The sequence below is a fragment of the Camelina sativa genome, chromosome 15, assembly GCF_030686135.1.
Source record: "Camelina sativa cultivar CO46 ecotype springtype chromosome 15, ASM3068613v1".
In the NCBI taxonomy this organism is placed as follows: Eukaryota; Viridiplantae; Streptophyta; class Magnoliopsida; order Brassicales; family Brassicaceae; genus Camelina; species Camelina sativa.
Window position 1 is genome coordinate 9631843 of NC_141894.1, and position 25955 is coordinate 9657797.

Below are 25955 nucleotides of genomic sequence, written 5' to 3' on the forward strand. Positions count from 1 at the left end.
ATTTTTATAAAGAAATCTCTTTACTTGTACGGTACTTTACTTTTTGGATTGGTTGATGAAACTTCTAGAGAAGAAAAATATCCAAACTATTTTGTTTTTGTTTTTTTTTTCAATCAAATCATAACTAAAACAATACCACAAAAAAACGTGTTAATGTTTTGCCATGGTCGTACTCGAACAACACCTACTAGAAGAAGACACATGATGAATTAAAGAAAAGAATGAGGAACAAGGGGTGAAGTACCCAAAAACGACGGCGTTTCTCTTTCTCTAAGTTCTCCTCCTCCACATCAAGAGAGAGAGAGAGAGAGAATCGGTTTCTGGCTTTGCATCAGCCGCTTCGTTCTTTTTTCTTCGATAACGGAAAAAACAAAATATGGTTTCCGACTTGGACCTGGTGACCCGACTCCGTGAGATTCTCGGTAGCTCTGACCTAGAAAAGGCGACTCCGGCTAGCGTCCGTCGTCAACTCGAGGCGGATTTCGGTGTCGACTTTACTGATAAGAAAGCCTTCATTAGGGATCAAATCGACGCTTTTCTCGAGACCAATGGCGCTGTAGAAGAACAAGAGGAAGAGACCCCTAAGGCAGAAGAAGAAGAGGAAGAGACCCCTAAGGCAGAAGAAGAAGAAGAAGACATTGATGCCGACGGAATCAAGGCGGCGATTGAATTAGCTGACGGAGATGGAGGAAGTGAAAGTGAGGAGAAGAAGGAGGAACGGTAATTTCTCTTTGTATTGATTCTGGTTTATGTCAAAGTTGGATTCTTTTGAATTCCAATTCCAATGATTCGATGATCAGTTGATCACACACAAAATAAAAATTGAGTTTTTCTATAGGAATCGTTTCGATCGAACCAACCAATCAAAATGATTCATTAGTGTGGGGTTTAAATAAACATGTTCATTGTTAATGTGTTAGGCCAGTAAAGGCCAAGAAACGAGGAGGTGGTTTTGCCAAAGTATCTCAACTATCTCCACAGCTTGAGAAGGTTGTTGGAACATCTCAGTTAGGTCGAACCGAGGTACTTGTTCTGTCTTTGTTCTACAAAGTGTAATGCGATGCTTTAGAGTGGAATTTACTTCATTCTTTTTGTCCCCCTGTGTGTATATTTTTTATTCAGGTTGTGAAGAAATTGTGGGCTTATATCAAAGAGAAGGGTTTGCAGGACCCAAAGGACGGGAGGAAGATTGTGTGTGACGAGTTGCTTCATTCCTTGTTCCGTGTCAAGACCATTAATATGTTTCTAATGAACAAGGCTTTATCCAAGCATATTTGGCCCTTAGGCGAGGGAGATGGTAATTTCCTTCTCATTGTTATACTGCTGTCACAGTTTTCTGTAGGGTGGTGTTTATAATATAACTATAAAAGCTCTAGTATTTAGATTTCTGCTTAATTAAATTCTTCATGGACTTGATGCGTCTGGTACAGTCACATTGGACTGCGTTGATGATCCTAAGTTGCTTGATAGGCTAAGAAGTTGTATCATGTGGTGCATTGATCCTAAGTTGCTTGATAGGCGAAGTTGTATCATGTGGAGTACTCCTCTGTAGAGACTGATCATGTGTAACTGTGTGGAAAGAATTTTCCCCTAGCGTTGTGTTGTTAAGATGCTTATATATTTGTGCAAGAGACCACTCCAATTAACATCAATTTATTTTGTTGTACGGTATTATATATTTCCTGAGTACCTTTTTAGGGTTGTAGACAGCAGTTTCTGAGTTTGTGTTATGCAAGTATAATGAAATGACTTTTTTGTTTTTTTCCACAAGAATATGATGCTGAAGATGAGGCATCGGAGGGAACAGACAAGAAAGGGGAACAAAACGAAGAAGTGGGAGAGAATAAGGTAGAAGAAAGTGAAGATGAGGAAGTTAGGAATTTGCGGAAACGCAAGAGAAAAACGTTCGTTAGTTCTCTCTTTCTCACGCAGCTTTTGTATTGTCCAGCTAGTTATTGCCACTCTGATTCTCATAAACTAAAGTTTTCTCTATCAAATAGGCCTGCCAAGTCGGTAGAGAAGCCCAAGAGAAAAGGAGGAGGCGGCGGCTTTGCTAAAATTTGCAGCCTCTCGCCAGAGCTTCAGGCATTTACTGGGGTGACAGAATTAGCCAGGACAGAGGTACATGTCTGACTCGAGGGAATTAGTTTCTCTTCGTTATATAACTCAAGATCTGAGCTTAAATTTCCAAGTTACTTATCTAATTTATCGTAACCAAATCCCTTGTTTTAACATTTTGTCTGGTGAATGGTTTTAGGTGGTGAAATTGCTTTGGAAGTACATAAAGGAGAACAAATTGCAAGATCCGAATGATGGACGCACAATAATATGCAATGAGCCATTGCGATCTCTGTTCCCGTTCGAGTCAATCAATATGTTTCAGATGAATAAACTGCTAACAAAACACATATGGCCTCTAGAGGATAATGCAGGTATTTGATGACTGCAAAGTTCTTACATTTTACGGGAGCCATCTTTTTCCCGGTTTTGGCATTTTAGCCATATACTAATTGTTGTTTGTCTCTGGTCTAGGAGAATCAATTAGCTCTAACTCCCCAAACAATGGAAAGCAAAAAATGGAATCAGATGGAGGTAAGAAAGCTAGATGAATCTCAACTTGTCCCTTTTCTCATCATGGTATAAACAAAGCATATGCATTTGGTCTGACACAGATAGTGAGGAACCAAACAAGGAAGATAAAAAGCAGAAGACGGAAGTTCTTGCTCCCCTTCCACTTTCAGATGCAGTAGTCAAGCTCGAGAAATAAAACAGAATAATCTTCAGGTATGACGTTTGCTCTCTACACTATGGTTTTTCTCTTACTTGTTTGCTTCTTTACACCATTTTCATAACTTAGGATCCTTCTGGCGAGAGGAGAGTCATATGCGATGAGAAGCTGTTAGAACTCTTTGAAGTTGGTTCACTTGAAGTCTGGAAGACGCATCGGTCTCAAAACATCTGACCAACCACTTCATCAAGACTGAACAATGACTCTTTTAGGAAGTTGCCAGTTTTTATAATATTTTCCACGTAGGCAAAACACAGTTCTCCACAAAGTCGGATCGATTTCCTGGACATTTTTTTTTGGATCAGTAGAGGTCAGTTCAGGAAACCCGACAAAGCCGTTGTATTGATTTAGTCTCCTTCAAAGGTGTAAGTTAAAAGACTATAAAGGTATCTCGAATGTGAGACTTGTAGCATATTGCGTTTTCTGAATTTGCTTGCAAGTGCAGCCTTTTTGGAGTTTGTTTCTAATATTTACCCTTTTGGTATATAGACTGACAAAAATCATTTCCTATTTCAGAATGAAAGTTTGGCTCATGTTTCAAAATTGTCCTGTCGTGAAATGACCATTAGCGGAATATAATTAACGAAAGATGTATCTTTAAACATGTTCCTACCAATAACCAAACCAAATAACAATGGTTCACTCTTCAATGACAATAACTATAAACCTTAAGGTTCTTTATGGTAGAAATAGCCAAAGGCAGAGAGAGCTACATACATGGGCTATTCTTCAAAAAAATTAAGCTAACGTCAAAACAGAGTCCTGCTGCTTTCGCTCAATCACAGCGATTTGGATTCCAAACTTCCAAACCGACTATTTTTTTTAAATTTTTTGAATCAAACCCGTAATCAAAATAAGTAACCATATCAAATTAAGATACGGTTTCTACATTTTCAAAATTTGGTATTTTCAAAATTGAGTGTACTGAGGATTTCCGGATTTTTAGAGAAAAGGATTCGTTTTGGAAGTAAATATATTTACCCACTATTCCATTAGTGGCTTTAGTGCTCATCATCAGTTATCATTTTGCTCCTCCGTAAACCAAAACAAAAAAAAAAAATCCCCGGCCAGAAAATTAAACAAGTTAAAGCAACGGTGAGTTCTTTATTTTTACCTTTCATGTAATCATCTTTTACCCTAGCTCGATTCATTCTAGACTTTTGATGTCATTGTTTTTATAATGAAAAATTAGGGTTTTCGTTTTATCGTCATGAGTAGCGATAGAATCAGCAACCTGCCAGATTCTTTGCTGACGCATATCCTCTCGTTCCTTGCGACCAACGATTCAGTAAGAACAAGTGTTTTATCGAAGAGATGGGAATCACTATGGCTAAGTGTCCCAGGGCTCGAACTGTTTCACGATGACTACCCTTCCTATGGCGAATCCCCTCCGGGCGCTAAGTGCTTCATCGACACTTACCTGAACTTCAACCACAACAACGGCTCACGAGTCCAAAAGTTCAAGGTACAGTACGACGAAACCAGTGACTACAGAGAGGAATTTGTGAACTGGATCGAAACAGTGGTTGAGCGTGGAGTCCAACATCTAGAAGTTGAGTCTCTTATGGAACGTTCTGGCCGAGATTACTTGACTGACAAGATTTACAACAGCAACACATTGGTGTCTTTGAAGCTTGCGAACGTAGGGTTGTCGGATTTGAATCCCGCGGTTGGTGTTTCTCTGCCTTGTCTGAAGATCTTGCATCTAGCAGACGTTTCGTACGATGATGAAGATCCTCTGTTCATGGAGAAGCTCATCTCTGGTTGTCCTGTTCTTGAAGAGTTTGCCTTGGCTTTGCCTTACGATTATCATGAGCGCCAGAAAAATGTGTCGTCTCTGCGTGTGAAGTCTCAGACTCTTAAAAGCTTTATTTTCTCATTTGATACTAATGACACTGATACTGTTTTTACCTTTGAGATTGATGCTCCGAACCTCAAGTATATGTACTTCAGTGATGATCAATCTGATAGGATTGTGCTGAAGAATCTGACCTCTCTTTCCATGATCGAGATCGGTAGTGAATTTCATGTTGACCGTGGAAGCACTTCGTATAGAGAGAGGAAAAATGCTATCCGTGATTTTCTCAATGGTATCTCTACTGTAAGACATATGATCATCTCTGAGTCTACTCTAAAGGTAATTTTTTATATTCTAAAGAATCGAAATTAATGTGTATCCTCTAACAATATGTATATTTATTTTTTTTCTTCTTGCAGGTCCTCTTTCATTATTCCGAACTGGGACGGATTCGCAAATTTGATAACGTGACTCGTTTGCAAGCTGAAATTTATAGTGACATGTTAGAACTAATTCCAGCCTTTCTAGAGAGCTTCCCAAACCTGAAAAATCTCATATTGGTAAGGATCTGATTGAATCTGCGATTTGGTTAGTAAGTTAAAGAGTACACTGTTGATATATTTGTATACTGTGCTTGTTTGTCCGTTTGCAGGACGTTATTGTTGTTACAAGGGAAATCAAACTTAGTGGTGTACCCCAGTTTATGGTATTGAATCTGGAGTGTGTTGAGATCAAATTAAAAGACGTTATGCTGGATGAACCCGTGAAGACACTTGTGAGGTATTTTCTTGAGAATTCAGTAGTTCTCCAGAAACTCATTCTGTGTTTCAAAGAGTCTTCTGAAGCAATGAAAGTTTATGCTAGGGCAAAGAAAGCTTCTTCTAGAGCAAAGAAAGTTTCAGATATCTTCAAGGAACTTAGTACATTCACTAAGCTTTCTCCTCGCTGTGAGATCATCACTATTGATTTAGGGAATCTTTTGTTATGAATAAATTTGAGTGAGGGATAATAACCTTTTGGGAGACTCTTAAGTATTATTTTTGGTTTCTCTACATTTTGGGATTGAAACATTTTCTCTTTTTTTTTGCCGACAAAACAAACGTATATTATGTGTTAATCTAGAGTTTACAAACCCACGATACAACGAATCTGTTAACCATATCGGAACATGAAGATATCTTGTTAACTATATCTGGTAGGTGCAATTTGAATATATATATATATGCTTTTACTAGGGGGTCAGAATTAGCCAGGGCAGGTTGTGAAACTGATTTGGGAAGGTACATATATAAAGGAGAACACATTTGCAAGATCTGAATGATGCACGCACAAGAATATGTCCCTGGACTGATTTAGTCTCATCCTTCGCAGGTAACTTAAAGGTATCTTGAATGTGAGACTTGTAAGCGTTTCATTTTCTGAATTTGCTTGCAAGCTAGTGCACCCTTTTTCGAGTTGTTTCAAATGTTTGTCCTTTTTGAGTTCTAAACTAGAATCAATTATAAGATATATATCAATATATGTTTTGCTGAATTTGTTTTAATTTGAGACCAAGCCAATTGTTTAATTCTTTTCCTTTTTTGCATACTCTTAGTTCAGTACGGATTTTGTTATGCATCAGAACCTAAGATGAGTATTAGCTTAGTTACAAGTTTTGTTAAATGAAGGCTTGAAGCTGATAGAAAAAGGTCTCATATAGCCTTTTGTTGAATATGAAAGTGCTCTAAAGGAGGTTACTACTGGAATTTACAAAAATATAAATGAAGAAAAACAACCAAACATCAGATATTATTAACTTATTATATTATTTTTAGGTAGAATAATAAGTTAAACGAACATGTTATAAAAAAAAAATGAGGTTTAATTATAAGACTCTTAAATTAAGAATATGCAAAAAAATCTAATTTATATCATATTTTTTTAGGTTATAAGATAAGATTTTAACTAGTTATCCTTGTTCATTAATTAGCAAAGGGTAAATACTAGTATTATAAAACTAGGGTTTTCTGATAGAGTGAAAGGAACGAGAACCGTAGCTCTTTTGTTAATCCTAACTCGGAGAACTTACTCAACGATGAACACTTCCGCAGCAACACCATCATCAAACACGTATTCTCTCATCTGTGCCTTGTTTTTAATCTATACCATTATTATAAATTATGATTTTTCACTTTTTTTTTTCTTTTGGAAAAGAGGAACAACAGGGGCGTACCTAGGGTTTTAACTTTTTTTTTCTAACTTTTAAATTATCTTCCCCTTTAATTGTTGGCTCACACAAGTTGCACAAACTGATTATTTCCCATCACCTTAGTATTGAAAAAGTAGGCACTGATCCGCCAGACGATACAAATATGTAGATATTAGATCATTTTAACAAATTATCTTGCAATACAAATTTTCACTAAACTTTTTCGTCCAGTACATATTCTAATAGGACTCCTGTGGTACCGACGAGTGATCCAGTGAAGTCGTTCATGGAAGACATTGAGAAAACCGGGACACTTTCAGGGAAATGTGTTAAACTCCGACCATTTATTGATTCTCTCAAGGAAGAGAAGAGTAAGCTCAAGGATCTCGACCTCCCTATCTGCAAACAGTTCTTGGATCATGGTAATATATAACTTAATTAGTCTTCGTCTAGTGTATATATCATATTGTATCAGTTTTCTTGTTTTTTATTTACAAATTTTAGATCATTTTATATTGATATGTTTTTGTTTCTTTGTTTGTTTGAAATATATGTAGCCATCTACAGCCTCGATGTGGAACATGATAGAGTTACAAAAAATATCAAGGATATACTGAATGAAACAGGGATTACCAATGTAGATGTATTGCCGGAAGAGATTATAAGGGTCTTTCAGAATCCAAGTCTTAACCTAACTACTAACACGGGGTCACAACTTCTTGCAACACCACCAGAAAGATTGATGCAGCAACAATTAAGGCAACAAAGCTTTGTTAACCATATGTGGCAATTGCATGGAGGATTACCGCAACAAAGCATACCGCAACTACAAAATGGGCACCAAATGTTACCGCAACAAGGATTAGGGAAACGAAGTTTAGGGCAACGAGAATGAGCAAAACGTCCGTTCTAGTTTGATTTTATATTTTTGGGTGGCTTTTGAAGATTTCTTTAGTTATTTTCATGAGATGATACTCGTGCGTTTGTGCATGAGATTCATCATTCCGAACAATAAAAAGGTTATGAGAGAGAGATGCTTGGTTTTGTTGATGGTGGAAATGCTTTTAATTTGCTTCGATTTTTTTTTTTTTTTGCTTCGATTATTATTGACATACGGCTATATGATATAATATCTATGTTATCTGATATTGTTTCAGTTCAGTTTTATTCCAACAAAAGGAAATGTTCTTGGCTTTTATCTTGTTAAATTGTGATTCGAAACTCAGCGACTCACGTACAATCCGGATCAACAGAAAATTAATTAATACTCCATTTTTGCCTAAAACTTTGGTCGAAGAAATAGAAAAATGCATGAGGGGGATGTTATAATTAACATTAAACGATAGTTACAAATTAATGGAATAAATATAACTAAATTGTGCAAATAAATATAGGTTCATAACAAAAGAAAGATATATGAATCTTTTATACTAGTTTGGACAGTTTGTCAAAAACTTGGACCATATATCGAAAAAATGCAATACAGTTTGTTATGAAGTTTATACGACTAGAATTTTAGACTAATATCGAGCGGGTGATATAGCCCGGGCCAAAAGTCGCAATAATACGTTTTTCACGCTATAAGATTATGTCACCTCTAATTGGATGGTTTATAACTTTATATCGACATGACTTCGACTGTTCGACAGTATAATGCTCTTTGTACCTAGTTTTCAGATAAACAAAGTTTAGTCGATGAAAATATGGTTTATCAACTTTTGATTGAGCAAAGTATCTCTTACGTTTATTTACTTTATTAATTACTCTATCTTTATACCTCCTCCCCTACCAAAAAAAAAAAAAAAAAAAAAAAAAGAGATTTGCTATAAAAAAAATATTAAAAATTTGAGAGGAAAAAAAAAAGTTAAATACACAGTCAAACATGGAAGCTTATTTTTCTCGTTAAAAAACCATAATTTGCGCGAAAAAACTAAGGCTTCAAAAGTTTTTTCCATGTTTTGAAAATAATTAGGAGAGTGAGAAAATTTCGAGAAGAAGAAATCAAATCAAATTAATAGAAAAAGGTAGAAACAACATCACTATTCATATTTTGTTTAGATTGAAAAAAAAAAACAAAAACTTAACTCAAAAAAAAAATATACCAAACAACAAAAAAAAACCAAAAAAAAAAATATATTTTTGTTAAGAGATTTTTTTGTAGAGTAGTGAGAGTAATATGGCGCAGATGCAGCGAGACGAGGTAGCGTCCGGCACGAAGGAGACAACGGAGAAGAAACTATTAGACGGAGGCGGCGGATCTTCAGGCGCTCAGACGACGTCGTTCAAATTCAACGCTCAAGCACCTGAATTTGTACCGCGATCGCATACCACCGTACCAGCACCGCAGGTCTCCCCGATTTCCGGTTACTTTTACCCTTGTTTCCATTACAACGGCGGTTGCATTGGAGGATGCGGCGCCGCAGGAGGAACAGGCGTTGGTGCTCAGTCTTCGGATTGGATCTACGTTGGAGGAGGAGATCCTACTGCTCAGCATCAACATGTTCATGATCCCGCTGCTGCGTTTTACATTCCGAGTCCGGCTGTTCAGTTTCCGGTTAATCAGAGCTCGTCTTCTTCGTCCAAGAATTTGCTTTCCGATGATCTCCGACTTAAGATCGTCAAACAGGTTTATTCACTTTTTTTTTTTTTTTTTAATTTCCTCTGTTTACTTTTTACGTACGTCATGAGATCATATTTACAATTATTTATGATCATATGATTTTAATTCTGTTATTTAGTTGGTGTAATTGCACATAACGATTAATTTTATACCAAACAAATCAACTCTGGTTAAGCCTTTTTCATTCTAGTTCAATTAAAAAACGTATCTTGAATCACAAGAAACCCCTTTTATAGGTTGAGTACCAGTTTACGGACATGAGTCTCCTAGCAAACGAGTCCATTTCAAAGCACATAAGCAAAGACATTGAAGGTTATGGTAAGAATAAATTGTTTTCTTCTAACTATCTATATATATATGAAGATCTGTTTTGCATTCATATGGTTTAAAACACAGTGCCCATATCCTATATCGCTTCGACCAAGAAGATCAAGGCTTTGACGAGTAACCACCACTTAGTTTCACTTGCTCTACGCTCCTCTTCAAAGCTTGTAAGCTTCTTCTTTCTTTATATATTCTCTAGTTACCAACCAAACAATGTAAGATCCAAGTAAGAGATCTTTGTGAATAAAATTAAGGTTGTGAGTGAAGATGGCAAGAAAGTTAAGCGTACAAGTCCATTTACTGAAAGAGACAGAGAGGAATTGCAGGTACGTAAATGTTCCCTTGAATATCATGAAAGAGCTTCATCTTATTTGTAATCAACTATATACCAAGTTCTTGTATTGTTCTGTAGGGTCGGACTGTCGTTGCAGAGAATTTGCCAGATGATCATTCTTACCAGAACCTTGAGAAGATCTTTGGTGTTATTGGAAAGTAAGAAGGCTTTTTACTTTCATTTTAAACTTTGCTTCTCAAAATAAATAAATAACAACTCTATTTGTTTCAGCGTCAAAGCCATTCGTATCTGTCATCCTCCAGAATCCAACTCCTCTCGTCCAAAAGGCGATTTCTTGATGAGCAACAAAGTAAGTACCATGGACTCTGTTTCTAATTTATTACCACTTGTACTTAAAGAGCTTAACATATATATTCTTCTTGTTTTACTCCAAAGATTCACGCACTTATCGAGTATGACAACACTGTTATCGCGGAAAGAGCTGTGAGTAAATCTTTACTTACAATTATCTTTTCATCCAAATCTTTGTATACTAGTTTCTGAGATATATAGAAAATGTGACCATACTAGGTGGAGAAGCTGAACGATGAAAGAAACTGGAGGAAAGGGCTTCGCGTGAGGCTGCTTCTTAGATGCTCGGTACGTAAATTTATATAATTCTCTTCTTCAATCTTAAGTCACACATTTCTCTTTAAACGCTCTGAGAATAATATAATGTGTGTGCTATGTACAGCCCAAATCGGTGCTCAAGAGCCGAAGAAACTTCGATGGGATCCTCATCGATGATGAACTCCCTTCTTATGAATCAGGAGAAGACTCTCCGCGTCACCATTTAACCGAATCACAGCTTGATAATGACGTAAGTAATGTTTCTTAATCCCCACGATATGTTTTTTTTCTCATATATATATACAAACTAAATTTTCTTGCTGTGCACGTTAGGGTGATGACAACAATGTTGGTGGACTGTGGGGTAAAGGGAGAGGAAAAGGACGAGGACGATCCCCAAGAAGCTACGCAGTAGGAGGAGGAGGAGGACGTAGCTTCGGGATTGGGCTCGGAGTCAGCCTCGGGACACCCAGCCTAAGCTCACACGAATCTTCGTCTCCCAAAACAGCAACAAAGGGACCAAGAATGCCTGATGGAACCAGAGGCTTCACCATGGGACGTGGCAAACCTTCCTCCATCTCACTCTCACCTAACAATCTCTAAATTATTCACCACCACAACGACTACAGTTTATTATTCATTTACTATAATAGAGGTAAAAGTTTTAGAGAGTTAATTAACCAAATAATACATATATGGGTTCGCTTTTTCTAAGATGCGTTCACAGAAGCAAGGCATATGACTTTGGGAGAAGATAGTGAATGAACTATATGATGAAGGCATGGTGACATTTTTTTTGAGTGTTCGTTTTATATACCTTATTTCATTCTTTTCAATTCTCTAACTTGGGCAATTTTTTTTTGTATGTTTAATATATTTTATTTTTGTGAGATTACTATTTTGAATAATGAAGGGTTTATAGCACAAGAATTGCAAGTTTGCAACCCTACTGTGTATCTCTCAACTCTTTGTTTTGAATTAGATGAATGGACTGGATAAGTGACTGAAAGATTAATTGAAAACTAATCAATTTTTTTTTTCTAAAAATAACTGAAAAGATAAATAAGACTATAAGAGTACAGTATTGGGATAGCAAAAGGCTCAATGATTTTTTACGCCAAGGTTTTCTAGTAATTTGAATTTCATAACAATAGTTGTCACGGAAACTAACAAAGTATCATACTATTAACTAGGTGATACCCCGTGCTACAGCACGGAATTATATATTTTGTTAGTTATTTTTTTTTGTAATTTGTATTTTTATAATATAGTTTTTTATTTTGATTTATTTTCTTTGTTTATATAGTGTTTATTTGTATATTTGGGGTTATACAGTAAATTGGAAATCCTAATAGAGTAAATAGTTTGTAAAATGTAGCTTTTCACGGAAACAGACACACCGCAATATCGGATAGTAGTTTTGTAAGAGGATGAGTTTTTATTTATTTTGGTTTGTCGTCAAAAGAGGAGAAGTTGCTTGTTAAATTTTAGTACGAGATATTTTAATGGTTAGGAAACCATTATATTTATAGTGAGATTAGATATATTTAGGTTATCATTTAGAAGTTAATATTTGATATATCAAATATTAACAAAAATTTAAAAAACCAATTTAATTTATAGTTTGATAAAAATACTTGTTTTAACGGGTTTAACTCAAACTTTTTTATATTTTAAAAATTTTAAAAGTAAAAATAGTAATATTACTTAAATATTTTATAGACTTAAATATATTATAATATTTTAAACTTTCGACGGAGTTCAAATATTTATAATAATTTAAACATTCTATAAAAGTTTAAATATTTATAATCTCTTAAACTTTTTTAAAAAACATAAATATATTATAATATGTTTACTTTTTAAAAGTTTAAATATGCTCAAATATAGAACCAAATTAAACGGTTAAATTTGGATACATGATAAATCAAACTTCCTGCTCATTTGTATACAAAACATATTAGTCATATATTTATAGTGATTATGAACCATATTCAAAAATATTTAGTCGATGTGGGATATACAGTACACATTTTCTGTAAATTAGTTTACAACTTTACATATATATAACTTATGCATTTTTTATTCTTTCCATCTATACTAATCATAATTAATTACTATAATTTCGTTAAGGAAATATTGAAAAATTTAAACTAAATGATGATTTATTTTTATTTAATTGTATTAAGTTGATTTGTTGTTTTCGTAAATATCTCACAATATAAAAGCAAATCAAATAAGTTTACATATAAATACAATTTCGTATTTAATCTATTGATTATTTTGGAAGCAACAAAGTCACAATTCATAAGTATTAATGATTTCTCATTATTATTAATATTCGTAATAATTATAGGGATTTTGTATGGTAGTAGTTAATATTTGATATTACTGAAGTCATTAAATACTCGGATACCAGTTTCCTTATTTATAGGGATTATACATCTGTTTGGCGACAAAAACAATTATTCTTGAATCAAACAACATACATGATCCGAATATTATAAACCTGGAGTACAAACAGATCCGCGAGTTTTATTTCTTCTATTTCTGGATTAAAGAGGATCTGCGTCCCGACCCGGTCATAATTAAGTGGTCGAGCAAGGGGTATAATGGTCATTTAGACAAATCTAAACTATAGATTAATTTAATTTAATTAAGTGATTCTCCAATCACTTTTAACGAAAAATATACCAAAACAAAATCATGGTCCAATTTGAGTCTAGTGAGTACTTCTGTTTTAATAGCATAGATTATTATTAATTCTGTAATCTTTAATTGAAACAGAACCTAATTTTACTGCCATATTAATACAGCCATCTAAGGGTGGAAATTGATGGCCATGCCCATGTATATTAATATTTTCATGACACCAAAACATGCGATACTAGTAACCAACTTCATAATTACTGTCTATACGTACCTATACTGATTGTTAGATGGAACATGGAAAGAATTAAACTAATAATATCTAGATCTTGTAAAATATTCGAGAGAGATTATCAAATCAAGAGTTAGTGAGAAAAGGAGAAAAAAAAAACTTAGAGATGTGGATCAAGCACGTATATTGAAAACGATGAAATCTATTAAAATAATTGAAATTGATATGCGCACTGTCCGAATACAACGAAAGTGGTTAGGTTACAACATAAGCGATCCATTATTCAAGAACAAGCAGGTACATCCAATCAAAATTGATGGAGTGTGTAAACGTAATCCTGATTTTCAGAGCGAAATAATTTGTATTCTATCTATAGTTTACTTAACTAGTTAATTAGTAATAAATTTTAATTTAGCGTCCTCGGTGACCTTTGTTTCCCACTAGAGAAAATATAATTGCATGTATACCTAATACATGGACTGATAATAGTTTGTAGTATCTAAGCTTATCACAAGATTGAGAGCTAAAAAAGTTGATCTTTAATTCCCCATTTTTGAAATGATAACGTCCATAAATACATTGTAAAACGTTTTTTATTTATTAACAATTATATAAGATTTTTATTTCACCTAAACGAGATCTTCACCGTTCACCAATTTAAATTTAAAATAACTTTTCTTTTGTTGTTTTTTTTGTTTTTTGATATTCTCCTATCAAAACAGAAAGGACAATATCAACAACAAACAGACAAGAAAAAAAAAATGATGAGATGAAAAAAAACAAAACAAAATAATGTATTGCTTAGAGAAAGAACAAACATATTTGTAAACATAAATAGAAAGACGTGGCAAAAGAGAAAAAAGGCAAAACTAATTTCAACCAATCCACATCTAATCTTTTTATTAACCTTTCTCTTCATATCAGATGGAAGCAAGCAACTTCATCACACCCCGCAGATTCTGCCATGTGGCTTCTCTCTCTTCTACAGCTCACTTCTTCTTCTCTCTCTCTCTAACTTAACATTGATGAAACCAAACCAGACAAGAGCGTTTCCAATGTCATTGCTGTGATTCTCTTTAAGTCCGTCCAGACACAACTCCCAATTCTTCTTCTTCTCTTCTTGTTCTGTCTTTTTCTTTTTTTTTTTTTTAAAAATTTCTTTGAAAGGGAAAAAAGAAGAAGAAGGAAGACTATGGGAGGCTGTACTTCTAAGCCCTCCTCCTCCGTCAAACCTAATCCTTACGCACCCAAAGACCTTATTCTTCAAAATGACGATTCTACCCCTGCCCGTCCCGGCAAATCCCCTGTTCGTTCCTCTCCCGCCGTAAAGGCTTCTCCTTTTTTCCCTTTCTACACGCCTAGTCCCGCCCGGCACCGCCGTAACAAGAGCCGAGACGGAGGCGGAGGAGGTGGTGGAGAGAGAGAAAGTAAGAGTGTTACCAGCACTCCACTCCGTCAGCTCGCGCGTGCTTTTCACCCTCCTTCACCGGCGAAACATATACGGGATGTTCTGCGGCGGAGGAAGGAGAAGAAGGAGGCTGCTCTGCCTACGGCGAGGCATCATCAGATGGAGGAAGAGGAGAGGGAGGAGGTTGGGCTAGACAAAAGATTTGGTTTTTCCAAGGAGTTACAGAGTAGGATTGAATTAGGAGAAGAGATTGGGCGAGGGCATTTTGGTTACACTTGCTCTGCTAAGTTCAAGAAAGGAGAGCTCAAGGATCACGAAGTTGCTGTTAAAGTCATCCCAAAATCTAAGGTCACTTCTTCTGAAATTTCTCAAGTTTCCATCTTTAAGTTTTGTTGTGCTTCAATTGGCTTTTAAGTGATAGCTAAATTTGTGAAATTGAAGATTTAGTGTGTCTCTTTTTTGTTGTCTGACTTGGTTAGTAGTAGATGTTGAACTGTTTTCAAGGTAGAAGAGCAAACCATAATAGTCTCATTTTTTAGCTTCATGATGAACCTGTAATTTGATCACTACTTTTCTCTTGTTTGAGCTATCTTTTTGAAAAATTAATAGCGTATGTGGACTTTCACGTTTAGAAATTAATAGAAAAACTCGGGTGATGTTGAAGTTTTTAATGAGACTAAATGTTTCATCCATACTTTTCAATGGTTGTAGATATTTGTTTTGCTGACTTTTCTGTGAAAAAGTTTCAAAACGTTTTAAATTTGTCAATAAATGGGAAGCATGGACACTAGTGCTTAATGTCATCAAGCAAATGAAATTTCTATGGTCCGTATCTGATGACTAGCATGTTAGCCATGCAATCGAGTTAGGCGTACACATCTATGTAATATACAGATGGGTTTAGTGTTAGCTTAAAATTCATAATAGACTGTTGCTCATCAGTTTTTGGTTTGGCAGATGACATCTGCAATATCTATAGAGGATGTGAGAAGAGAAGTTAAAATACTGCGGGCTTTATCTGGACATCAAAATTTGGTACAATTCTATGATGCCTTCGAGGACAATGCCAACGTCTACATCGTTATGGAGTAAGACAACTTGTTTCCACGCCACGTATTATGTGTCATGTATCCCTGTGTGATGTTGAATCTTATCTTACTAGGGGAGCTATCAGATTCCTATTTTCTTGACTTGGCTGAATAAAGAATTATTTTCTTCCAACTTTCAGGTTATGTGGAGGTGGTGAACTCCTTGACAGGATACTAGCAAGGTCTGCTATTAAAGATTGTTATAAAATTTGTTAACTATATGGTCAGAGATTCTTCTTGAAGATGTTCTATTGTCTGACTAACTATTTCATATTCATCTTCTCTTATAGGGGAGGTAAATACTCTGAAGATGATGCCAAAGCAGTGCTTATACAGATCCTTAACGTTGTAGCTTTCTGTCATCTCCAAGGTGTTGTTCATAGAGATCTAAAGCCAGAGGTGAACCACTCTTTCGTATTTGTTTTTTTCCTTCAAAACCCGAATGAAAGATCTTCTCTTAGTTTAATACAAATCTCAAATTTTGAAACACTTTCATGTGTCAGAACTTCTTGTACACTTCCAAGGAGGAGAATTCTCAGTTGAAAGTCATAGATTTTGGCTTATCAGACTTTGTCAGACCAGATGAAAGACTAAATGATATAGTGGGAAGTGCATATTACGTAGCCCCTGAAGTTCTACATAGATCTTACACCACGGAAGCTGATGTATGGAGCATAGGAGTCATAGCATACATTCTCCTATGTGGAAGCCGTCCTTTTTGGGCAAGAACTGAATCAGGAATTTTCAGGGCAGTTCTAAAAGCTGATCCTAGTTTTGATGAACCTCCTTGGCCTTCATTATCCTTTGAGGCTAAAGATTTTGTTAAGAGATTATTGTACAAGGACCCTCGGAAAAGAATGACAGCCTCTCAAGCTTTGAGTCAGTAAACTCTAAAATCTCCACATCTTTCTTTGATTGTTTTAACTGTCATGAATCACCAGTTAAAGTTACTCTACGTTTTTTTGGTTTCTACAGTGCATCCTTGGATTGCGGGCTATAAGAAAATAGAGATCCCGTTTGATATTCTGATTTTCAAGCAGATCAAAGCATACTTGAAATCTTCGTCTTTGCGCAAAGCTGCTTTGATGGTACATTTTTCTTGTAACCTTTTATACTGTTTCCTATGAACAATAAAGGATGTGTTTAATCTTTGATGCCTTTGTAATCTACTTAACTCTCCACATTTTATTGTTGATCTTAACTCTTTTACCTTCTCCAGGCTCTGTCCAAGACATTAATTACCGATGAACTTCTTTATCTGAAAGCGCAGTTTGCACTCTTAGCACCCAACAAAAATAGCCTCATTACTTTGGATAGTATCAGATTGGTATGCGTCTTCTCTCCCCTCTGTCTCTGTCTCTCTCTCTCTGGTAGGGAACAAACAGCTCATAGCTAGATACAATTTCTGTTGGACAGGCACTTGCTACAAATGCAACAGATGCAATGAAGGAATCACGGATCCCGGACTTTCTTGCATTGGTATTATTCCGTTTCTGTTCTTCTTTCCCTTTTGCTTAATCTGTTTAAGAGACAATTTACAAGGTTGGTAACAAAAGGCTTGGTTTTTGGGAAATGGCAGTTAAATGGACTTCAATACAAAGGGATGGATTTCGAAGAGTTTTGTGCAGCTTCTATTAGCGTTCATCAGCATGAGTCTCTTGATTGTTGGGAGCAGAGCATTCGTCATGCTTATGAGCTCTTTGAGATGAATGGAAACCGAGTTATCGTCATCGAAGAACTAGCTTCTGTAAGTTTTTCTTCTTCACTTAAGACTTTTCCATTCACAATATTTTCAGCTAATTACTAAAGGGATCACAAATACATTGTAGGAACTTGGTGTTGGATCATCAATGCCGGTCCATACCATTCTACATGACTGGATAAGACACACTGATGGGAAGCTGAGCTTCTTGGGTTTTGTGAAACTGTTGCACGGTGTCTCGACTCGACAAGCATTAGCAAAACCACGGTGAAAAAAGTAACTTGGTGTTATAACGGATTCAAGAGAGGAAGAAGAACAAACAACTGCGGATGGATTTCAAGAACTTGACTGATTCTTGGAGTGGAATCGGAAATTGGAATTGTTTTCAAGACCCATTCCTATGTTTATAGTGTTATAAAAAAAAAAAAGCAAAGTTCCAAACATAGAAAAGAGTATCAAAAAAATCCAACAGGCCTGGAAAGTTGTAATAAGACGATAATCCAGTAGTGATGTACTTCCAAAATCACGGAAGACAAGAGGTTAAGAACATTCCTTTCTCTTTTCATTTGACTTGTCTTCCATATTTTCAAACCAGAAAAAGGTTTCACAGTTTCAGATTCCATTCCACTAAAGTTACATTCCATTCTCAATCAGTTACAGAACAAATCTTAACCTTTTTCTAAGCCACAAAACTGACAGTTGGGATCAGCAACAGAGTTAGTTTTCTAAACTTTCTAAATACCAAAAAAAACTTACTTCTCAAGACTCATTCCATCCATATCAATAAAAGTCATACATTTAATTCTCAATGTGTCACAGAACAAACCATAAACCCATTCCTAAGTCAGAAAACAGACTCTTGAGATGGCTCAGCAACAGAGTCAGCTCTTGAGATGACTCTTGAACCTAAAACAACTCTATTCTCAAGAGGATTTGAATCTACAATGCTATCTAAACACTTGAAAGCACTTGCTTCATACATGATACAACAAAGGTCGAAAGTTCCAATTGTTGTTGACCAAGATCTTTTACCTTGAGGAGAGCCTCTGATGCAAATCATCAGCCAATGCTTGCCTCAAGCTCTCTCCGTAATAGTAAAACTGCCTCTCACTCTCCAAAACCCTTGCAGGCGTTCCAATTTCATCTGGATCCTTCCAACTCTCCGGCTCAGGTTCTCTAGCAATCTGACATAAGTTATGCAACACACAACAAGCCACAATAGTCTGAGGAGCATGGTTCACTCCAACATTCAAACTCTGAAGAATCTTCCATCTAGCCTTGAGCAATCCAATGGCTTCCACCACCACTGACCTCCCTTTCATCAGCATCCCGTCGAATAGATTCTCCGGCGGCGAACCAGAGCCATTAGGGGAAAAAGGAGTCATGAGGAACGAGAGAAGAGGGTAACACCAATCTCCAACAATGTATGGTCTCACATGGTGACCTCTAATATTAATCACTTTCTCCCAAACAATGTCTCCTGAAGTAAGCCTCTTGTAAAGAAGACTATCTCTGAAATGCGAAGAGTCGTCTTCTCCACCTGGAGCTTTCACACAGACGTCCCAAAATATCTTCTTGTGATCAGCAACGACCTGAAGCAAAACGGCGTCGTATCCGTACTTGCAACCGTAAATGTTTTTAGGGTTTAGTTTCGTGCGGCGTCTTAGCTTCACGGGAGTGCTATCAATGGCGCCGCAGATGTTGGGGAGAGACGTGAGTTCTTCGAATCCTTGAGTCGTTTCGATCAATCTGCGTTTTCCGACTGGGATCTTGATGAATTCTGGGTAAAGCTTTGTGGCTAAGAGACGCGTGACCATGTTTGTGATCTTGGAGATTAGGTATGGATCTAAGGCGTAGCGAGAAGCTAGGGTTTTCGCTGAGCAGCCATGAGCGAGACGAGAGAGAACCATCGCGACGGCGTAATCGGCGGGGAGAGAGAGATTCGAAGCTGTGATGAAGGGTTTGAGCTTGTCGACGACGGTGGTGAAGACTGGGTAAGAGAGACCGTATAAAGAGCGCCAGCGAGCGTCGCGGAGAGGTGCATCGATGGACCAGATGTGGTCGGTGGATAGGGCACGGAAGGCAGCGACGGAGTAATCGCCGTCGGGAAGAGGCGGAGGAGGTGAAGGGGAAGGAGAAGCGGAGGAAGATGAGGAATCTGTTGAAGATCTGTTGACGGCGAGGAAGGAGAGGAGAGATGCGAGAGTGAAGAAGAGTAACGGCGCGGCGGAGGAAGATGAGAGGAGAGATGAAGGTGTGGTTGAAGACGGCGAAGATGTGGTGGCGGAAGAGAAGATAGTGTTTGTAGGGTCTAATGAGTTTTGGAGATGGAGAAGGTGTGAGAGCATCGCCATGAAAGCTTCTTCCATCTTCACTCTCCTCTCTCTTTCCTCTCCCGAGAGTTTGAGAGTAGGACTCGAGGAAGAAGAAGAGAGAGAGGGGCTTATAGTAAACTTTTCAAAATTAATAGGGGTTTAAAAGATGATTTTAAAGTTTTGGAGTCCATTTTTAATTTATATAGGTTTTGTGGAGCAATTTGTAAAGATAAAAGGATTTAAAGATTGAACTGATCCAAGAAGGCACACACCACATTATATTAGTCTGAGACAACAAACCAGTAACCAAAATTTTTTGAATCCTCCCCAAACAACAAGTCTATCAAAATCAAATCCATCTAACAAAAATCTTCTTTCGACTACAAGTTTAATAGCTTTGATATCTGAATCAGAGCTTTTAAACCACTGAGAAGCCACCATTGGTGATGATCACTTTCTCAAGTCTCACCATGATAGGTGTTGGATTCGTGGTGGTTAGCATATCCTCCTCCATTGTTGTAACCTTGTCCTCGTGAGTATCCTCCATTCCACTGCTGTCCTGAGTCTCCTCCTCTCCACTGCTACAAGTTGAACACATTAACAAAATTATAGAGAATTATTTAGCTGGTCATCATGGTTAGATAAGATTCTAGTTTTGTTTAGTTCAAGACAAGTTGGAAAAAACAAAGATGGGAAGATATTTTCAGCAGAAGCATTTTTTTTATGACCTAGACCATGTCGACATATGACATATGTTCAGGGTTGGTGACACAAGTTGGACATGGAGACATGTATTACATATTCTCCCACTTGCCTAAGTCAAAAGAGAGAAAAAGGAAGGGAAGGTCCTATAGATTCCACCAGGCACCAGCTATTGTCAACTACTGACTTTACTTTTTATAACAATGCGTATAACGCTATTCACAAAATCTGACCCTAGCAAAAACAGAATGCATCAACTCCAAAGTTAAATTTTACCTGTTTGTTTGGGGTTCGACCCCAAGAGAGTCTGACAGTGTTCTTGCCGATGACTGTCCCGTTCAAACTCTCGATGGCATCTTCAGCACTCTTCCTGTCAAAACCAAGGCAGAGTCGCTTTATTTCACTACTAGATATATAAGCACCTAACTGGTTGCTCAAGCATGTGATTGACAAGCCAGCAGTACTAACTAGATGAAGGACTGCACCTGTCAGCAAATTGGACAAAACCACATCCTTTGCCTACTGGGATCTTCACTGAAACAACGTCTCCAAACTGGGAAAACGGTTGTCTGAGGTCTTCATCAGTAACATCAGGGTCAATGCCCCCAACGAATATCTACAGTTAGAATAAACTCAAAAAAATGAGCACCAAAAACATATATAGAGTTTGAATAATGCTGACATATGACAACTCACTGTTGAGTTAGTTGATTCGCCATCAGACTGCGAGCCATGAGCCATGTAACCATTTGCTCCATGTCCACCAGCCAGTATCAGAGCTATTCCAATGAAAAACATAAAAACTTTCTAACTCAAATTCTTTGTTGAGTACAACTAGACTCATTAAGTTGTTAATTTTAAGTTCTTATGAAAAGAAACAAAAAAAGAAATGAAATGTCAGTATTCAATAACACCTACCTTGTGAAGAATGTTGTTGCTGATTAGCAACAGCCCTTTTGGGGGTTGCAACGCCAACGCGCATTTGCCTGTTAGAACAGAAAGCTCCGTTCATTTCTGTCAAAGCTCTTGATCTCTCATTTTCATCACCAAACCTAACAAACCCGTAACCTTTGGACTGTCCGGAGTTGGAATCAATCACAACTTTAGCGCCTTTGACAGAAGGGTATCTAGTAGAAAAGGTCTCATGCAATAAATCGTCAGTCACATCAGGAGACAAATCTCCAACAAATACAGATAGATCCGGACCACTTTCTACTGCTCTTTTTTCACCAGTACTAAAAGATGCCCAGTTTAGACGGAAGGGCTGCTCCGAGTTTGGCATCAACGAACCACTATAGTTCTGAAGAACTTCTTCAGCTACAGCACGTGAAAGAAACTCAACAAAACCATACCCTTCTGACTGAGAAGTGAGCTTGTTACGTATAACTTTCACAGAAGAAACCTGCCCAAACAAGAAACATCAGAGAAGAGAAAGAACAAAACAGAGCAATATGTATGTATGTATAATTGTACATAAGTTAGTCAGTTCATGTAAAGTGAAAAAATCTTATGCAATTATTCTCTTTCTTTACGTACTTTTATGTATAAGGTGCTTTTATTTTGTCTTACCAGAAAAGTTTTAACTAAACGTGGCAACGTACAAGAGTACTTTTTTTGATTGCCTAACGAAAACAGAACTTGTCCTGTCCTTTTCAGGTCAATGCTGTTCTCCATTACCCTATTTGTTTCTACGTATATTCAATAATCCATTGGATCTAATCTAATCCAATTAAGTACTTTTAATAATTACGAGTTGGCTTGACAATGAATCAAAACACAAGAACATGTCAAAGATTTGCAAATCGAAAACAGAGTAGGGATAAGCTCAGAGACAGGATAAAGTACCTCGCCGGTGTGGGAGAAGCAAGAATGGAGATAAGTCTCATCCATCCAATGAAGAAGATCACCGATCCAAAGAGTCTTGACATCGTCAGCAGATCCACGGTCAAGAGACTTGTGTTGATGATGCTGTATATAAGAGCCGTATTGGTGAAGCTGAGGATGGTGGTGGTGATGCTGCTGCTGATAAGGACCTTGGTTATAAGGAACGTATTGGTGAGGATACATCATCATCTGTTGTTGCTGCATCATCATCATAGCAGCCCCGGGATACTGCATGGCCGCCGCAGCCGCCATCCACTGTTGCTGTTGTTGTTGCTGCGGTTGTTGTTGCCACTGCTGTGGTGGAGGAGGAGTGGTGGTTTGTTGCGTGGATCCGGAAGTTGCCAACGTTGAATCTGAGCCGTTGGTCGTCTGCATCTTGGTTAAAAATGTTCTTGAAATAAAATAAACCCGATCCGATCTGATCTTTTTGAGTTCTTGGATTCAAAAACTTCAAGAATCTTTCTTATTCTTCTTCTTGTTCTTGTCTCTCTCTCAATAGAATGAATACTTTCTTTCGTTCCAAGAAGTGCGTGAAGAAAGTGAGCTCGTTGAGCTCTATGCAAATGGCGGAGAGAGAGAGATTTGGTCTTAAAGGGAGGCGGAGAGAGAGAGAGAGAGTAGTGAAATCAAATGGGTTTAAAGAAGGACAAAGGCTGAAGGAAACTATGGGTCATTCTTGGGGGAAGTAGCCGAAACGTGGGGCCCATTTTCGTGCTTAAGCCGTGTTGTTTTTTCAAATCGGACGGCTCTGATTTCACCGCACTTTTGTGCCACTTACTACATTTTTTAATTTGTCCTATGGTTTTTTAAAATCTAAAAACTGATTGATTAATTAATCAGAGTTTTTACGAGGATAAGGATTGGTGGGTAAAAAGAAAATAAAATTTCCATATTTACTTTATTTAACCGTTTTGTACTGTGAAGAAAGAGTCAGCTTGTGTTTGTTGTACTTGTACGTAACGTAAGAGCAGAATAAATACAGTCAGTACAGCTGTGTATTCCGCAAATTATTTATATGTTGTATTTACTATATACTAAACGAAAATTACATACTAGCTTTGTGACAATTTTAATTAAAATTTGGGCTGCTATCATATATTGTAGTTTATTTTAACATTTTAAAGTCTAGACAATGAGTATCCACATTTAAATCAACACTAAATTAGTATTTTAGTGTTCTTTGGAATATATAATTGGCTTTCATAATTTTTTTTTTTTTGTAAATAAAATGATAATATATATGTAAAGGCTTGCATAACGCAATTACTCATCATCTTCTTTATTAAATTGTGTTGATAGTAGTAGCAAACGAGGCAAAATATTATTATTAGCTTACGGACAAAAAGAAATGAAAATTTTTGAAGTACTTTATTTTATTTTATTTTTTTCTGAATATAGCATTAACTTTTTTTTACATGGGCTGTAATTAAGACTTCCCCATTACTAATTTAAAACAGAAGCCTCAGTTAGTCCAGATTCTCTTACCATATCAAGTTCGGTGGGCACGTCTATCAAAACAGCAGTCATACCTTCCACGTTCTCGGCGAAAACAGCGTTTGTATTTAGAGGAGGTTCGTTGTTTTGGATTTCTTCAATGTTATTTCTACAGACTGGACAAGTAGAGTTCAACTGAAACCATGTGTCTATACAACCAACATGAAAACAATGATTACATCTGGGCAAAACCCTGATTTCATCTCCGTCTGTGAATTCGGAGAGACAAACGACACATTCAACGTTTTCTTTGAAATTACAAGAATTAAACTTGAAAAGTACGATGGGAATTGATCGGAAAAAGGAAGAGTTTATTCTTGAAATTTCTATGCCATGTAAAGTAGTACCAGGATGGGTATGATGATCATTATCGCTGTTTTCGCAACATGCAATATAAAAACGGAATACACAAGAAGCCACAATCAGAATAGCGAGGATCATGAGATATTGTTCAATTTCATTAGCCTCTTTGTTCATTTTTTTTTTTAAAGAAGACTGGTATGAATTTAATTTCTCAAATCTCAAATAATCTTAGATAATATAAAACTATTTTTTTTTGTTAACAACTTAGTATTAAATAAAGTCGGGTCAAAATATTTAAGTATCATTTACATACATAACATATTGCGGTTTTATACAATTGATCAGTGCAAGCTGCTTCTTTTTATTGACAAGATAAGTGTAACCAAAATCCAATCTTTTATCCTATAAATCACATATCACCTGGCCAATGATTCTGCCACATAGGATTATACTTTAAAAAGGTATTTTGTAGCTCTCGATAGGCGACGCTTCCAAACTACTTCTCTCCGGCAAACACTTTTTCGAACTGTTTACTGGCCGGCTGGCGTCAACTTTACTGACGTCGGTCGGTGGTTCCCCTTTGTTTATAGTTTCAGCTTTCTGTTTTATCTAATAAATCCTTAATAATTTGGCCAATAATTTCTGCAAGTTTATTGGATTTCTTATTTCAATTCTTCATAACTTTCCTCTCCTTTGGGATGAGATTCATTCCGACAACAACCCGACGAGTTCTTCGGTGGTGTGTCAATGCCTTTACGCTGAAAGTTTCTTCAAGCAGTTTTCTTTGTTCGTTGATTGAAATCGATCTTCCTCTGCTTTGTCTCAAGTTGATTTTCAATCTCGGATCTGGGATCTTGGCAACTCAAATGTTAGATTGGATGATGGTGACAATAATACTCTATCATATCTTATCGGTAAACATATTCTCCATCTATGTTCAACAGTTATAGGCCTCTTACTTTCACTCTTAAAGGCGTGGAGTTTCAACATTGATGATTTTTCATTCTGGTACTCAAGAAACTTTGCTCTGGTAGTTGGTTTTTTTTTTGGATGGATTTATCAGATTTCTCAAATCATAGAAACAATATTCCATCTCATGTGCTTGGTGTGTATGTTGGTGATTCATCATTATATATTGTGAAACATATTTTCAAGAATGATTCGGTGGTCTTGGAGTTCAAAGTCATCTACAGGAACCATTCATTTATGGCTATTGAAGAATATCAACAAAAGAATCAAGATTATGGATATATCATGGGTGATATTTACAACCAAAATAGCACAATCGCCTGAGATGGAGATGGAAATGTTTATGTGGTTAGCGATGTAACTGATGGATCGCAACCTTTTGATTTTCAAAAAAAAAGTCTTGGTGTTACAGAAAGATAGCCCAACAAGAAGATCAACATAAACTAACGACGAAGACGATGAAGAAAAATAATAGACTGATTAATCTGTTAGCGTGTAAGGCTTATCTACAATAGAAAGCAACATATTTTTTCACTCTCTCGTTTATTTCATTATACTTAGATCTTGGTTGTATGATATGCGAAGCT

At 36.6% G+C, this 25955-nt stretch overlaps 6 protein-coding genes and 1 long non-coding RNA gene across 8 annotated transcripts; 4 read left to right on the top strand and 3 right to left on the bottom strand.

The window, feature by feature from the left end:
• Positions 1-26: 26 nt before the first annotated feature.
• On the top strand, positions 27-3255 carry LOC104746294 (uncharacterized). Its single transcript, XM_019236496.2, has 9 exons — positions 27-720; positions 921-1023; positions 1123-1297; positions 1772-1904; positions 2001-2121; positions 2258-2432; positions 2533-2592; positions 2673-2784; positions 2858-3255. The coding sequence occupies exons 1-8, from the start codon at positions 377-379 to the stop codon at positions 2765-2767; spliced, it is 1206 nt and encodes a 401-aa protein (XP_019092041.2). The 5' UTR covers positions 27-376; the 3' UTR covers positions 2768-2784; positions 2858-3255.
• A 545-nt stretch (positions 3256-3800) lies between these two features.
• Positions 3801-5663, top strand: LOC104748314 (F-box/FBD/LRR-repeat protein At2g26030-like). Its single transcript, XM_010469978.3, has 4 exons — positions 3801-3883; positions 3981-4925; positions 5006-5146; positions 5239-5663. The coding sequence occupies exons 2-4, from the start codon at positions 3999-4001 to the stop codon at positions 5572-5574; spliced, it is 1404 nt and encodes a 467-aa protein (XP_010468280.3). The 5' UTR covers positions 3801-3883; positions 3981-3998; the 3' UTR covers positions 5575-5663.
• A 2851-nt stretch (positions 5664-8514) lies between these two features.
• On the top strand, positions 8515-11566 carry LOC104746295 (la-related protein 6C-like). Its single transcript, XM_010467741.2, has 10 exons — positions 8515-9400; positions 9631-9712; positions 9791-9885; positions 9973-10044; positions 10131-10210; positions 10284-10362; positions 10449-10496; positions 10584-10652; positions 10747-10872; positions 10956-11566. Exons 1-10 carry the CDS (start codon positions 8951-8953, stop codon positions 11223-11225), a joined length of 1371 nt encoding a protein of 456 aa, XP_010466043.1. The 5' UTR covers positions 8515-8950; the 3' UTR covers positions 11226-11566.
• Positions 11567-14284: 2718 nt separating this feature from the next.
• LOC104746296 (CDPK-related kinase 2) lies at positions 14285-18266 on the top strand. Its single transcript, XM_010467742.3, has 10 exons — positions 14285-15259; positions 15869-15999; positions 16140-16181; positions 16290-16398; positions 16503-16878; positions 16975-17087; positions 17219-17326; positions 17416-17478; positions 17579-17746; positions 17829-18266. The coding sequence occupies exons 1-10, from the start codon at positions 14696-14698 to the stop codon at positions 17970-17972; spliced, it is 1818 nt and encodes a 605-aa protein (XP_010466044.2). The 5' UTR covers positions 14285-14695; the 3' UTR covers positions 17973-18266.
• Positions 18267-18453: 187 nt separating this feature from the next.
• On the bottom strand, positions 18454-20234 carry LOC104746298 (protein ALP1-like). Its single transcript, XM_010467743.3, has one exon. It carries the CDS (start codon positions 20068-20070, stop codon positions 18730-18732), a length of 1341 nt encoding a protein of 446 aa, XP_010466045.1. The 5' UTR covers positions 20071-20234; the 3' UTR covers positions 18454-18729.
• A 34-nt stretch (positions 20235-20268) lies between these two features.
• On the bottom strand, positions 20269-23289 carry LOC104746299 (polyadenylate-binding protein RBP47B). Of its 2 annotated transcripts, none has more exons than XM_087488395.1 (6): positions 22564-23289; positions 21637-22120; positions 21415-21497; positions 21204-21334; positions 20995-21088; positions 20269-20594 (listed from the first exon to the last, which is right to left on the bottom strand). In XM_087488395.1, the coding sequence occupies exons 1-6, from the start codon at positions 22975-22977 to the stop codon at positions 20475-20477; spliced, it is 1326 nt and encodes a 441-aa protein (XP_087344521.1). In that variant the 5' UTR covers positions 22978-23289; the 3' UTR covers positions 20269-20474. The 2 variants fall into 2 exon arrangements, with proteins under 2 accessions (XP_087344521.1, XP_087344520.1); XM_087488394.1 differs by having other exon boundaries at positions 20269-20597; positions 22564-23258.
• Positions 23290-23957: 668 nt separating this feature from the next.
• Positions 23958-24576, bottom strand: LOC147926441 (uncharacterized). Its single transcript, XR_015581467.1, has 2 exons — positions 24444-24576; positions 23958-24212 (listed from the first exon to the last, which is right to left on the bottom strand). It is a non-coding gene; the product is annotated as an uncharacterized LOC147926441 (long non-coding RNA).
• Positions 24577-25955: the final 1379 nt, after the last annotated feature.